Source organism: Felis catus, chromosome B1 (genome assembly GCF_018350175.1).
Source record: "Felis catus isolate Fca126 chromosome B1, F.catus_Fca126_mat1.0, whole genome shotgun sequence".
Taxonomy (NCBI): domain Eukaryota; kingdom Metazoa; phylum Chordata; class Mammalia; order Carnivora; family Felidae; genus Felis; species Felis catus.
Window position 1 is genome coordinate 2,947,602 of NC_058371.1, and position 15,252 is coordinate 2,962,853.

The 15,252-nt window shown below is 44.0% G+C and overlaps 1 protein-coding gene across 3 annotated transcripts in view; it reads right to left on the reverse strand.

Annotated features, from left to right (window-relative positions):
- The window catches only part of CSMD1 (CUB and Sushi multiple domains 1), a 2,016,427-nt gene that overhangs the window by 214,948 nt on the left and 1,786,227 nt on the right, over positions 1–15,252 (reverse strand). For all 3 annotated transcript variants that reach the window (XM_045056760.1, XM_045056761.1, XM_045056762.1), the window contains one exon: positions 5,158–5,262. In XM_045056760.1, coding sequence (XP_044912695.1) covers positions 5,158–5,262 — 105 coding nt within the window. The remainder of the gene's footprint in view (positions 1–5,157; positions 5,263–15,252) is intronic.

Consider the following 15,252-nt stretch of genomic DNA (forward strand, 5'->3'; position numbering starts at 1 on the left):
TCCAGCTAACCCTCCCTTGTAAAGGAGTAACATGCAATTCAAACAGTGAGACTCACTATATTTTCTTCTCTACCAATTTTCCTTTTCTTCCTCAGGATAACTACACACCACTGATTCAAACTCCAACCGGTTTCAGAATAAATATATTCTAAATGTACTAATTACTGCAATATTTTTATCTTATTCTCCACTATCCTTTCATGTGATACTGTCATTGTCATAGCTTGTATGTTCCTGGTTCTGATCCACCAGTATAGTCTTCTCTGTCTGTGGCCAGATCCCTAGACATGGGACAATGGCCTTCACATCGGGCCGTGTTCATAGCTGGGCTACTATTTCAACAATGGGGGCACCACAGGGCGCCTGGGTGGCTCAGTCGGTTAAGCGTCCCACTCTTGATTTCAGCTCGCTCATGATTTCACTGTTCGTGAGTTCCAGGCCCATGTTGGGCTCTGTGTTGAGCCTGAGAATCTCTCTCTTTTCTCTCTCTCTGCCCCTTCTTTGCTTGTTGGCCCTCTCTGTCTCTCTTTCTCAAAATAAATAAATAAATGTTTAAAAAAAAAAAACAAGAAAAAAAAAAAAACTAAAGAATGGCTCCCATGATGTATTATAAGATATGTGAAGTCTATAGTGCACCATAGCTTCTCTGTCTTACTTGCCTTCCAGGGGCCAAATGTTGTATCTTAGAGAGTCCAGAAATATTATACTAGCTCCACTGGGTTTCCCAGTAGTGAATGTTGACAGGAAATAAAACGAAACAAGCAATCAAACAAAAACTCATGATAAAAATGCTGAAATAAAAAAGTTCCTACATACACAATGATTTTGGTGCTGTTTTCACCAAGTGCCATGCGTTAGCACCAAAGGGGCTTGCATAATTGCAGCAGCCTTGTGCTGGAGGTAAAATTCACTCATGGCTTCGTCATGCTAACTCAGGACAGATGTATTCAGTGAGGTGTTGTAAGGTTTGCTGCAGAATTGAGGTTAAATATCTTCCAACTTAGCGAGGCAGAACTATGTATCAGGTGCACCCAAATAATGGTATAATTTAAAAGAGAAGGTTGTAATCGTGGAAAGTATGATTATTAAATAAGCATGGGTAGGGGCGCCTGGGTGGCGCAGTCGGTTAAGCGTCCGACTTCAGCCAGGTCACGATCTCGCGGTCCGTGAGTTTGAGCCCCGCGTCGGGCTCTGGGCTGATGGCTCGGAGCCTGGAGCCTGTTTCTGATTCTGTGTCTCCCTCTCTCTCTGCCCCTCCCCCGTTCATGCTCTGTCTCTCTCTGTCCCAAAAATAAATAAACGTTGAAAAAAAAAATTTTAAATAAGCATGGGTATATGTAAAAATCAGAATAGTTTCTATTCAAAAATTTCTAAATGGGGAATAGCTCTAGATTAGATGGACTTATTCTGCTAATGATGTATCTGTAATATAAACATATTATCCAATTTAATTCTATAATTTATCTGTAAGTATTTGTAAAATTTTCACAGTTATGATGAAAATCCTACATTACTGTGTTACAATTATGTACGTGTTACATGGATGATAGACATAGATAGACCATTTTTTTCCACAATGAGCATTTCAAGGGGTGCCTGGCTGGCTCAGCCAGTACAGCATGGAATTCTTGATCTCAGGGTCGTGAGTTCAAGCTCCATGCTGGGTGTGGAGCCCACTTTAAAAACAAAATTGTAAAAAGAGGCATTCAAGAAAAGCTTGTCCCTGGTTAACCTAAAAGAATAACTTTGGTATTTATATATTTATCTCTGGGCAAGGGGAAACCCACAAAAGGATTTCCACTCCCACACAGGATATAGAAATCTGAAAAATAAAACACTATTTTCACTTTAACAACGAGAAAAATCTAAACTGCGAGGTCCTAACTTTTCTTGAACTCATCCAAGGGACGAGGTAGCAGGTACCCAGGTGACAGCAAGTCCAAAGAACAGCCTGTTCCAGGAGATCCAGGACATGAAGCGGTCTCTGTGACAAATACAGGACAAACACGCATGGGAAAGAATGAAACACTCAGGCCATCCTCTTGGCAAACTGCCAAAGGTCCGGGAGGGGCTCAAATAGCTCGGGGACCCAGACACAGGGGGGTGTGCCCTTCCTTATTTCAAATAAGACAAAGACAAACACTCCGACAGGGTGCATGGCTTCAACCTTATTAGCTCTCCTCCCACCAATTCCAGGGAAGTCAACCAACCCTGGTCTATTGCTGTATATGGCACATATCACGTATGTCAATAGACACGCTTATGTTCCTATATATCCAACCTTCTCTGCTCTTTCCTGCCGAGTTCTACAATGGCTACCACCAGACTGCTCCCCAGCGGCAGGTTCGTGCCACGCACCCTCGGCTCAGATTTCGTAATTTCCAGGGTAACCCAGCATCATCATTGCCTACATACATCTTTAAGGTTCCATGGTATTTGCTTCTTTGTTTTGTTCTGTTCTGGTAGTTTTTCTGAAGAAAAGAGCCCAGAGCAAGGGTGACAACCGTGTCCCTCTGTGTAGCCGTGTCAAACTTCCTACCCAGATAGATAAAAGAAAAGAAGGACGGGGGCGCCTGGGTGCTCAGTCAGTTGAGTGTCTGACTCTTGATTTCGGTTCAGGTCCTGACCTCACGGTTCGTGGTTCAAGCCCCGCGTCAGGCTCTGTGGGGACAGTGTGGAACCCGCCTGGGGTTGGCTGTCCCTCTCTCTCAGCCCCTCCCCCATTCACGCCATCTCTGCCTCTGTCAAAATAAATAACTAATTGCTTAAACAATTAAAAGAAGGACATCTGGCTTCCAGAACGTGGCGCGCTCAACTGTGCCGATCTTTTGAGCTTCCGCTCGGACCCCGCAAGAGAACCCGGATCACCCGTATCTGATCAGATCTTCCTGGAATTGCTTTCTCAGTCATTAAAATGTTATGCTTGATCCCCTCAGATAAAAATGTTTGCTTTATGTTGGGTAAATTCCTATCAGTGCTCATCCGGAAAGACGGCCCATTATCACTACCGGGGCCAGGCGCTCACTTCTGGATGAGAAACCGAAAGTCTTCACGGAGAAGCAGGTGCGGATCAGCGATCACAGCTCTGGTTTCAGGGCCAGACAAGCCGCATCTCCAACACCGACCTGCAGGCTTCCTTCCCTTCCGTGTGTCCCCCAACTACTCGTGATCCTCGGTGTCACTGTTCGTCAAACGCAACAGTGCAGGCGCTGCTTCTGCCTCTGGTAAAGCGCCTTCGTGACGAAGGGTCTCTGGGCATTCCGTGGGTCACAGGCAGGGTGACCAGAGCCTGTGCAGGCTGAAGACACTGCCTTGTGTCCTTTCTCCTGTAAAAACCGGGCGTACCTCAAAAAGAGGGCTTTCTGAGGACAAAGCAGGAAGGAGCTGTGACATGTTTAGACCTGGCATAGGGCGGGGGCTTTTGTTGTTTTTACTATGATCTCACGGATCTCAATTTTAGGAACAAATCTGGATTTAGAGGCTTGTGGACAGGCGGTACCTATTTTCAGGTAGATGCAAAAATAGGTCAAGAGATTAAAAGTATCAGACGATCTCCGGGCAGTTTATTTCCACGGTCCCTATACTGTTTGCTGTTGGCCTTCTTAAGGTTAATTCTATGAACACGTTATATAACCCACATTTTAAACTCTGCACGTAGAATGAGAACAGAGAAACGAGTGCCTGTAGATACACAGAGGGTAAGGGAACACACGAACGACACAGGTGGTACCAGAATGGTGCTGGCGTCGAAAAACAGCCACTCCAAGCGCATCTTAACAGACAGGACCGTAGCATTATGTTAGGCCAACTAAAATATAAGCCCGTTAAGTAATTAAGCAAGGCTGTGGATTTGTAAATAAGATTCATTTCGGTGAGAAATATCTTGGTGTTCCTCTTCTAACGAAGTGCACGGGCGGGAAATAGAGTGAAAGGCAGACGATTATATTGTTGAAGCTGTAATCGTACGTCCTCGTAACTGCAGACTAATCATTTCACTAGCACCTCTCTTTATGAGAAGTAAGTGAAAAGCCTGAAGCCACAAGATAAGTTTGGAAGAAAGAGATAAGAACATTCATCAGTTCTAACACTGCTGAAAGTATTAGCGAATTTATTAGCGCCATCATAAATGAGGTTGATAGTTTCCTATCTACAGATGTTCACGAAATGCATCAGACTGGCAGATTTTTTCCAGACATTTCCTACGTAAATAACACCCACAGCATCCTTTTACACTGTCACCAAAGTAGTCCTATTCAAATAAATTGGAATAAACTTGCATACAAATGCCTGTAATAAGTAGGGAAATTTAACCGAAACGGGAAACAGCCCTGTGGTTTGTGTCTGGTCCAGAATATTTATCATCAGCTGGAAATCTGGCCTTTCAAAAACATGCATGCATTTTCGTCTCGGCGAACTGTTTATCTCCATTCAAAAGATCACTTATTGAAGCCATCCATGTATTTGCTTATTTGCAACCACTTATTAAAGGAGATGGAGATCGACATTAAGCATTTTTAGCGCTTGAAAACACGTCCTAAAATAAACCTGGCTCTCATTGGAAAGTCTTACTGCGTTTTTACAAGGTTTACCTGCGTCATCAAACGCCAAAGAAGATTTGTGAATCTGACCTTTGTCAACCCATTTATCAGACTATTAACTCACTTTTCACATTCATTTTTAAAAGGTTAGCGTCTCCTTCGCGATACCTTCTTCCAATTAAAATGAGTAATACACGAAGCGGGCAGCGTGCAGCGAGGCTCTGTGATAGCCCTGCGCCACCCACCTTGGAGGCCCTGTGACCATAATCGGCTTGGAAATGATGACTTTCTGGGTTTCTGGACGCTAATATAAACACCACTCCCAAGAAAACCAGGAATAGCACACACAGTTACCTTTTGTGCTTCTGAACAATTTTTCCGGACACGAACTTCATTTATCCAACGATTCCAGATACTAACTGACATGTCCTCATTAGTTTGCTCTTTATACTATGTATTTCATGGGGGCAGATTTTGTATGACCCAATTTCATGCAACTTGGAGAGTCGTTTTGGGACGAGGATGTTTTACTATGTAATGAGGGCGCGGATTTGTTTTTCCTTTCAGAACATGACTCGATATAACAGCGGAAGCCGGATGCAGAAAGAGGGGACCTTACTTTTGTACTCCAGGTGAAAGCCCGCGGCTGCCACGCTAATGTCAGACTGGAAGTGGAGACAGAGCTGATTGGACGTGCTGTTCAGAAGAGCTGGGACCGTGGTTCCTGAAAGAAACAGGTGGGGGACTTTAACATCACCAATGCATTCACTTTTCTCTAGAAAAAATATACGGGTTTATCTGTTCAGGTTTACAAAGCCCTGCGGTCTGTCTGATCGCAACCTACTGAATCTGAGTCCGGGCTTTGATGCTTCTGTCCTTTGGCGCCTTTCTCTCGTGCGAGTACAGCAAAAAGTTGCACATCTCTCTGCCCTCCTCAAGCTGATGTGACGTCTCTCTAACATATCAGGGTATGAACACACAAATTCTTACATTCTACCAGGCACTGGTGCACTGGCTTTTCAAGTGCCATGCTTTTAAGAACACAATCATTTTGTTTGTCTGTTTGTTTTGTTTTGACTCGAACAAAGAGGGAAAAACTCAAATGAGGGGCATCTGGGTGGCTCAGTCGGTTAAGCATCTGACTCTTGGTTTCTGCTCAGGTCATGAGCTCATGGTTTGTGAGTTCGAGCCCCGCATCAGGCTCTGCGCTGAGAGTGCAGAACCTGCTTGGGATTCTCTCTCTCTCCCTCTCTCTCTGTCCCCCCCCCCACCTCTCTCTCTCTCTCTCTCTCTCTCTCTCTCTCTCTCTCTCTCTCCCCCAAAATAAATAAATAAACTTAAAAAATATTTTAAAAACCTCAAAAGAGCAAGTCTTATGGAGGTTGGGGGAGCAGTTAGCCTGGGTGGACCAATCCGAAATACTGATAAAATGCTCCTTTTGACTACACATTCTCTTTTCCGTCCTTGGGGGATCCAAACTGAAGAATGTTCCCACTGAGATCTGCAAACGATTCCAACTGAGCATGAGTGAAGAGGAAAATACAGGTGTAGGACATGATGCTTGCTTTCCTTAAAATGTATTGACTTGTGTTGTGACAAACAGAAAGTCAGCAGGAGAGGTATCGATGGCAGGGACAAGCATGATAGAAGAGCGGACACTGGAGGGGGCTGAGGACAAGGAAAATGCTCCTCAATCAGAAGTGTAAAGTATTCTGGGAGGATGTACTAAATATGGGAAATGATAAGCGAGTTTAAATCCCCTTGTGTTGACATGCACGTGCTTCAAGATGAGGGTGAACCTCATCACGGCACAAGCAAATTACTACAACCAGCCGCACTGGACAGAACCCTGCTGTGGAAAGAAGGAAACGCTGTTTTAAATAACGGAATAAGGAAATGAGTCCATAATTATCCAAGACGGATGAACGTTACTGCAGAGGGAAGATTCTCCAGCATCCTTCTCTCTGTTGCCATGATCCCGTTTCCTCCACCAGCTTTCCGTCCACAAGCCAGGTACACACTCCCGCTGCCCTCACCTTTCCAGGTATCCAAAGGCCCTTCGCGGGTGGAGTGTGCAAACCTAAGTCATAATCTATGCCTGCAAAACCTGGCCAACCTCCTGTGTCCCCATGTCAGTCAACAAGCGGTGAGCATCCGCTCCTGGCCCGTCACAGGCTTCCTTCTCTCTGCGACCCCGCCCTGCCATCTGCCAACAGGCCCCCTCTGGCCAGCCTCCTCAGACCCTCCCCCTTCACCATCACCCCAGGGCCAGCCGCCAGCACTAGTGAGTACGATGAGTGCAACGCTCTCCCGACCTGTTTTCTGAATCTCCTGTTGCCCTCAACCAATTCATTCTCCACCCAGGAGTCAGAAAGCTTTCTTTTTTTTAATGGACATATGATTATTTCATACGGAAATTCTCATGGATTTTTGATGATCTTAGGATGGAATTGCAGCCTCCCTGATTTGACCTAAGACCCTGCATGATCTAACCAATGTCTATATTTCTAGCTTCTTCTCTCTTTTTCACAACTCATGTTTTCTGTTGGAGGTGTTCCCATAATTGTAGGCCTATGATGCTCTTTCTCTTTTCTTTTGACCCATTTTACCCTCTTTAAAAAAATCAATTGTAACTAACATACATTTTCATATTAGCTTCAAGTGTACAATGGAGGGGTTCAACAATTCTATACATCACTCAGTGCTCATCGAGGTAAGTGGACTCTCGATCCCCGTCATCTATGTCACCTGTCTCCATATCCTCCTCCCCTCTGGTGACCATCACCCTGCATCGAAGAGTGGTTTTTGTTTGTTTCTTTTTTTATTTGTTCATCTCTTTTGTTTCTTAAATTTCACATGTGAGTGGAATCATTTGGTATTTGTCTTTCTCTGACTGAATTATTTCACTTAGCATCATACCCTCTAGATCCAACCATGTTACTGCAAATGACAAGATTCCTTTCCTTTTTATGGCTGAGTAGTATTCCAGTGTGTGTGTGTGTGTGTGTGTGTGTGTGTGTGTGTACATCTATGTTATCCATTCATCCATGGGTGGACACTCGGGCTGTTTCCATATCTTGGTTGTTGTAGATAATGCTCACTTGGGTCAGAGAGAAGAGGCCTCAGAGAGAAACTTAGGAGGAAGAGGGAGGAAGGCGTCCACGGCACCCACTTGTTGGCCTGACTCAAGACCTGTCCACATCAAGACAAGAAAGAGACCTCCACCAAAAACACCGATTTTTACCCATTTTTGTTCATTGTGTATGATGTTTGCTGTCTTCTCTCTCTGGTATTATTTTTGTGTTCTCATGTACTTTTTCTAGTGGTTTCCCAACTTTAAAATATTTTAGGTCCAGGAGAGTCAACATACAGTGTTATCTCTATAGGTACAGTATAGTGATTCAACACTTCCCACACCAGCCGGTGCCCTTCACGACAAGCATCTTAGTAAGTGTGCTGCCGTAACAAGTACCAGTTTTGTATTTTTAGATAATCTTTGCAGAAAGAATGACATGTTACCATCGATCTAACTAGTCTAACCAAATCAGGTGCCATGACAGGATCTGCATTACTGTCTGCCTGGTTTTACCTGCAATTTGGGGTAACCGATGACTTTTTCTGCTGCATTTTTAATTTTAATTTCTATTTATTTATTTTAGAGGGAGAGAAAGCATGAGCGGGGAGAATGGCAGAAAGACACACAGAGAGAATCCCAGGCAGGCTCCATGCTCGGCGCAGAACCCAACGCGGTGCTGAATCCCACGACCCTGAGATCACGACCTGAGCCGAGATCAAGAGCTGGACGCTCAACTGACTGAGCCACCAGACGCCCCGACTCAAACTCCTTTAAACAGTGCTGCCCTTCCTTGCTTCCCGCCCATGCGTCTTCTACCAAAGACCAGACAACGACCCAGTTACCCTCTCCTCTAGATACCACCCAGGCCGCCCTCGTCTGTAGCAACACAGCTTTTCTCTGCCTTCACGTGTAGGACGACACTCCTCTGCAGGGCTTCATGCTTGGTTCAGTTCTTTCAAATTTGCTCTCTTCGGGAGACGAGACCCTAACTTCTACTTTCCAAAATTTACTTCACAGCCTTCAGGGCCCAGGAGAGGAATCTGTACATACAGGTATTTACTGCACATTGTTCAACTTTTTGGTTTGCTTGTCTTTGGTTGACTGAGTTACGGTGTGGTCAGAAAACCTGCTTCCACGCCTGAGTCCTGACACAAATTAGCTCATCACTGCAAACATCTTAATATGCTCCAGTTCCGTAAAATGAAGATGATATATGTATTTTTAAGTTTATTTGTTTATTTTTTGAGAGATAGAGAGAACACAAGTGGGGAGGGGCAGAGAGAAGAAGAGAGTAAGAATCCCAAGCAGGCTCTGTGCTGTCAGCACAGAGCCTAAGGTGGGGCTCAAGCTCACAAACCACGGGATCATGACCTGAGCTGAAGTTGGATGCTTAATGGACTAAGCCACTTGGGTGCCCCTAAAATGAACATGATATTAAGTCCCTTACATGTGAGTAATAAATTGCCACGTATGTGACAATGCTGTGTGAGTGAGGTTCCCTCTACGTGTTATTACTGATGGTAGCAAGGCCTGAATGACTTTGTTTGTAGCCCCAGGATGAAATATAACCACTCGCTCCTCTACAAAAGATGCCGGATCTTGACGCCTCGGGGGGCACACCAGACACACGGGTACCAATTAGCGAGGGGGCCTGGGAGGGTGCCGTGCAGGGAGAACCTGGCCCCAGCTGGAGGGAGGGCAAGCCACACCTGCCGTGAAGGAGCGCCCACGGGGGCCTCTCTAGACTGCACTAGACAGGAAGTTATTCCCAGCACACAAAACCCAGCTGGGAGATGTTTTTAAAAGTGTTGCCACAGGCAGTATATTTTTGATCATATTGTTTTACTGTGACCTAGATAGAGCAACACCTAACACAGAAAACTGAGAAATGGTATTAGAGCCCTACAGATTCTACTCTCAGCACAGACAAATTGGTATGAATTTTGATCTATTCTATTCATTTACAATTTATAGCCTGCCTACTTCCAAAAATGATTGTAGATGGCTTAGAACACGAGCCATATATATACATATGTATACGTATACATATGTATGTGTACATATACACACGTATACGTATACATATGTATATATATACATATATACATATGTACATATATATACATATATACATATGTATATATATGGCTGTTCAAACAAATTTTTTTAAAAAGTTCAATTCATTCAAGAAGTCAATTGTTTTTCCCAAAATGTGTACCTTTAACACCTCTCGTTCTTGTTTGTTTTTACTCAATAACAAACTTTTAAAATGGGTTCAATATTCTCTTATAGCTATTTTTTAAAGTACCATAGAAATAAAGAGTTTAAATATTGATTATACTTTTAAAAGTATTGAAATGTTAAGACTGATTTATAATCCTTTCTCCATATAAAAATTTTAAAAAGCTACTGTCAAAAAATTTCAAATCATTAAAAAAAATCAAATCATTTGTACCTCAAAAAGATTCAGTATGCCTGGCTCAGTTGGTCAAGGGTCCAACTCTTGATTTCAGCTCAGGTCATGATCTGATGGTTCATGGGATCGAGCCCCACGTCGAGCTCTGTGCTGACAATGTGGAGCCTGCCTGGGATTGTCTCTCTCTCTCTTTCTCTCTCTCTCTCTCTCTTCTGCCCCTCACCCACTCACTCCGTTTCCCTGTTTCTCTCTCTCTCTTTCAAAATAAACAAACATTAAAAAGGTGCAAATATAGCACGAAAACACCACATATCACTGTATCTCTCTATACTACATAATAATTATATTTATCTCGGGGCGACTGGGTGGCGCAGTCGGTTGAGCGTCTGACTTCAGCCAGGTCACGATCTCGCGGTCCATGAGTTCGAGCCCCGCGTCGGGCTCTGGGCTGATGGCTCGGAGCCTGGAGCCTGTTTCTGATTCTGTGTCTCCCTCTCTCTCTGCCCCTCCCCCGTTCATGCTCTGTCCCTCTCTGTCCCAAAAATAAATAAACGTTGGAAAAAAAAATTAAAAAAAAAATTATATTTATCTCTATTGCTAATTTATATATGTGTGTATATACGACATTATTTTATTCTAAACAATTTGCAAGTTACAAATGTGATGGCCCTTTACTTGTAAAACTTCAGTGTGTGTTCCTTACAACAGAACATCTCAAATCAAGGAAAAACTAACATAGACACGGTAGTTCCAAACATACAATCCACAGATCTCATTTGATTTCCCCCAATACTGGCTTTCGTAGCCGAAGGATTCTGTCTGTGATCACGCGGCGCATTCAATCTTTGGCTCCCTTCGTTTTCTTCCATCCAGAAGAGTTTCTTAGTCTTTTCACGCCTTTAACAACTCGATACTTTCCAAAAACACAAGCACGTTTTTTGAGTGGAATATTTTTCAACTTGAGTCTGTCTGATGTTCTTTGCTATTCGACTCGGCCTATGCATTTTTGGCCAGAATGTTAAAAGCTGACACTATATTCCTGCCTGGTTGTCTCATCTGCTCCACAGTCGGTCTTGGGGGTGCCAAGGGGCTGTTGTGCTCGGGCTGCACAGGCTCCTTCGGGGCAGTTCCTCCAAACCCTGCTCTCGGCGCATCGTGTTGGTGTTAGATGGGCCGGGACGGGGGTGCTTTCCAGCAGCGCAGGTGCAGCCCCACGAGGAATCAAGCTCTCGCATGTCTGCTTGCTTGGACAGCGGGCCCATCGGTACACCCGTTCATACCATGTCCGTTACTGGCGGCCCCACCACTGACGCTGGGCCAAAGTGGAATCTGCCGGGCTTCTCCCCTCCGGAGTTCCTACTCTCCTGCTCTCAGTGAGTACCCATTAGGCGGGGAGATGCAACGAGACCGCAAATGCGCCGTTTCTCATCAGAATTTGGCCCAGCAGTTCTGGCATGCATGGATGTTCCAGTTTGAATTGCTTATCATTGGAGCAGTTGCCAAATGATGATCCTCTCATTCCACCTTCCATCCAGACGTATTAGTTTGCGTGCTGTGAGGGAAATCGTTCTTCTTCATTCATTTCGTTTATGCATGTAGCTACTCATATTGGGATGGACTCATAGATTTCTATTTTATACAGAGCAGTTCATTGTGTGTGTGTGTGTGTGTGTGTGTGTGTGTGTGTGTGTGTGTGTGTAATGGTTTTTTCCTACCAGAGCCCTGAAAAATGAGGCTTCATTTCTCCAAGAATATTTGCTCCTCTAGGGAAAAACAGTATTAAGTTGATATCCAGAAACTCAGCATTGGGTGCCAGAGGGGTTCTTGGCTACCGGGGTGCTGCTTTACATCTGCCAAAAGACAGAGGTGGGAAATACGCGCACGCGCGCGCACACACACACACACACACACACACACACACACGCGGGCTTACATGTGTAGTTTCATCTATACATACTAAAACCACGAGTTTGTGCTGAGACCTCTAATTCAAATCCAAGTAGCCTGCCTCATTTCCATGGCTCTAACTCCTTTAGCAAATACGGAGAAACCTGGTTCTCACTGCCGTCACTCTATTACTCACGTCCCCAGTTCCCACATACGTACCCAGCCTTCTGACCTGACCAGCTACCATCTTGCTCATCCACTCTGTGGGGTCCCGACTGTTCCAAACACACCCAGCAAGCAATGGGAAAAGAAAGGCAGTCACAATGAAATCTTAAAATTCATGCCATCCCTCACAAAATTAACTCCAGCTAGGAAGATACCCTGCTGTGTGCACTGGGTCTGAAACCATTCATCCTTCATGGCCTCAGAAGTCTGTCCGATAGTGAATAAAGAGATCATAGCCAGAAGTAAAATAAAGCTCTTCTTTTTAAATCCGGACAAATGCCACATACTCCTCAAACGAAAAAGGAGCCGGGCTTCCGAGGGTGGGCGGGTGAAGCATGAGGGGCCACACCAGCGTCTGTCTTGGGACTCACTTGGAGCGGTGTGTGTGCAGAAAGAGAGAGATGGAGAGAGAAAAACAGTGGGCTAGGAATCAGAACCCAAGATAATTTCCCCCAAAGCTCGCGGTGCAAAGACAGAAGAACCCTCGCACACTTGGTCTCGGCCGAATCATAGGGAAGGAAAGAGACACACAGGCCTTGCCTGGTCCACTATTCCGAGGATGAATGAGTGCTAATGACTGTGACGTCATTCCTTTCCACAGCGGTGTGCTCATTACGTACCCGAGTCCAAGAGCAAGAGGCTCTCACCATCAGAAAGGGCACTACTCTTCCCTTGGGCAGCAGTAAGTAAAATAACAGAGAAACCAAAGGGTCCATATACAATGATGTAAGAGAAGCACTTTCTCCACCGTCACCATATTACATAAAATAGTACACAGTAGTCCCCTTTATCCACAGGAGGTACATTCTAAGACCCCCGGATGCCCAGAACCACGGAACGTACCAAACCCTGTGTATGCTATGCATTTTGCTATACATGCACACCCATGATGAAGTGTGGCTTATAAATTAGGCACAGTAAGAGATTAACAACAACCAATAACAGAGTAATTGTAACAGGCGCCATAGTAAAATTTATGCGAATGTGGTCTTTCCTTCAAAATATCTTACTGTCTTGCAGGCTCCCCTCTTGTGATAGTGCGAGATGGTAAGATGCCCACCTGGTGGGACAGAGTCAGGTGCATGATGCAGGCATGTGATATATAGCTATAGGTCAGCATTGACCTTCAGCTAATACGTCACAAGGAGGATCGTCTTCTTCCAGGGCCGTGGCTGATCATGGGTAAGTGAGACCACGTACAGAAAAAGTACAGGTGAGGGGGGGACTATTGTCATGTATGTGTAGAGTATAAATCAGGAATTTTCTCGATTATTTTTTCAACTGGGCATATTCATAAACCACGAATTATTTCTTTCCATTGAACATACCTTTGTTATTCACAATGGCTACAACTGTAAAAAATGCCGAATTTGTGAACGTGGCTCTCACTGATATTTTTTCCCACAATATGCATTTGTGACAAAGGCTGAAAGCAGCCCAGAGGAGGAGGATGTGGTTGACTAGGCTCACTCACAAAAAAATGCTATTCTCTTGGAAGGTGAGAAGGTCTTAGAAACAACCAAATCACCCCCATTCAAACATTATCAGGTTATCTCAAAAATACATAAACCTTGGAATATTAAACCACAAGATGTAAGTGGTCTGTTTAAGTTCAGAAAGAAGTGTGTCTGCAATATCATAATATTATTATATATTTGCATATGGCATAACACTGTATATTATTTAATGCAATTGATTTTAAGTATAAAGAAGTTCAATCTAAGTGCATGGGAAAAGATTGTCAGACAGACTCTTAATTTGGTAGAAGACATTATACAAAATAATGTATCATGTTATTAGTTCCAATTAGATGACTTCAAACTGGATTTATATCTTCACATGTTATTTATTAATGACTTTTTCTTTTGATCACATTGCTTGCTCACCCGCTTTTATTTAACTTAATGTTAGTTTTCTTAAAAGCTTACATCTTTGCATTTTTGCAAGGAATTTTGCAATACATCTGCATTTTGCATTTTTGGTTAGAACTTTTACACGAAGTTTGCATCTTACATTTTGCAAGACAGTTGATAGCAACAGCAAACTCCATGATGATTTTTTTCGGAGGAATTTCTTAATCCCAACCTTGACACATGACGAATCCTTATTTCTATTTCAGAAAAGAATACAGGCTACGTATCGACGATTATCTTAGAGATGTTTTAGGCTCAGGTACCTCTATGCCACCACATCTATTATAAAAATCACTCGAGCCAACATGTATCATAAAATACTGTGATCAAAGGCAGATATTATGAGGACAGAGAACAATGTTATAAAACTTACACATCATCTATATTTTCTTAAGACCTTACTAAGTAGTTTTTTGTTATTCCTTTTATATGTGACATCTCAGAATGATAAAGAATCAAAACAGTGGTGCATTCTCTGCTCGCACTGTTAATGTGTGGTTCTGTGCAGTAAACAAACTTTCTGCTCTTTGTTCCTGGTATCCACACAGTAACCCCCTACCCTTGGGGGTTCTGACAGGACCGTCTTTGTTATTCCAGGTGGGCTCCTTAGACCACACCGGAGTTTATGGTAGCTCTGCTTATGATCATGTGTATCAAAAAGTAGGGTGGTGGCTGTGCATGTGGGAAGGACAGCCATGCGCTTAGCGGCTTGGGGTTTTGAGCCAGATGATGTCAGCCTGACCTCCCAACCTCTGTGGGGTAAGGAGCTGAAGACCGAATCGAATCTTGTAGCCAGGGACTGAGTGGATCGTGCCTCCATAATGAAAACCCAGTGGGAAGTCCGGAGAGCAGAGCTCAGGAGAGCTTCCAGGTTGGTGATACACATTGGTGTGCCTGGAAAGTGACATGTCCTGAGGACACGGAAGGCTCATGTTTGAGACCCTCCCAGACGCCGCTCTATGAGTCACTTGATCTGGCTGTTCCTGATATGATTACTTTATAATACGCTTTATTTAATAGCAGATTGCTTTCTCATGTTCTGTGAGCTATGTAAGAGAATGATTCAAACTAAGATAAACCCCTGAGTTTTTAGCCAGTCGGTCAAAGGGTGGGTGGTCCAAGGACACTGAGCGTGGGACTGGGGTCTCAGGGGAGTTGGAAAACCATGCCTTCGACCCATGCAGTGTGTGCCAACTC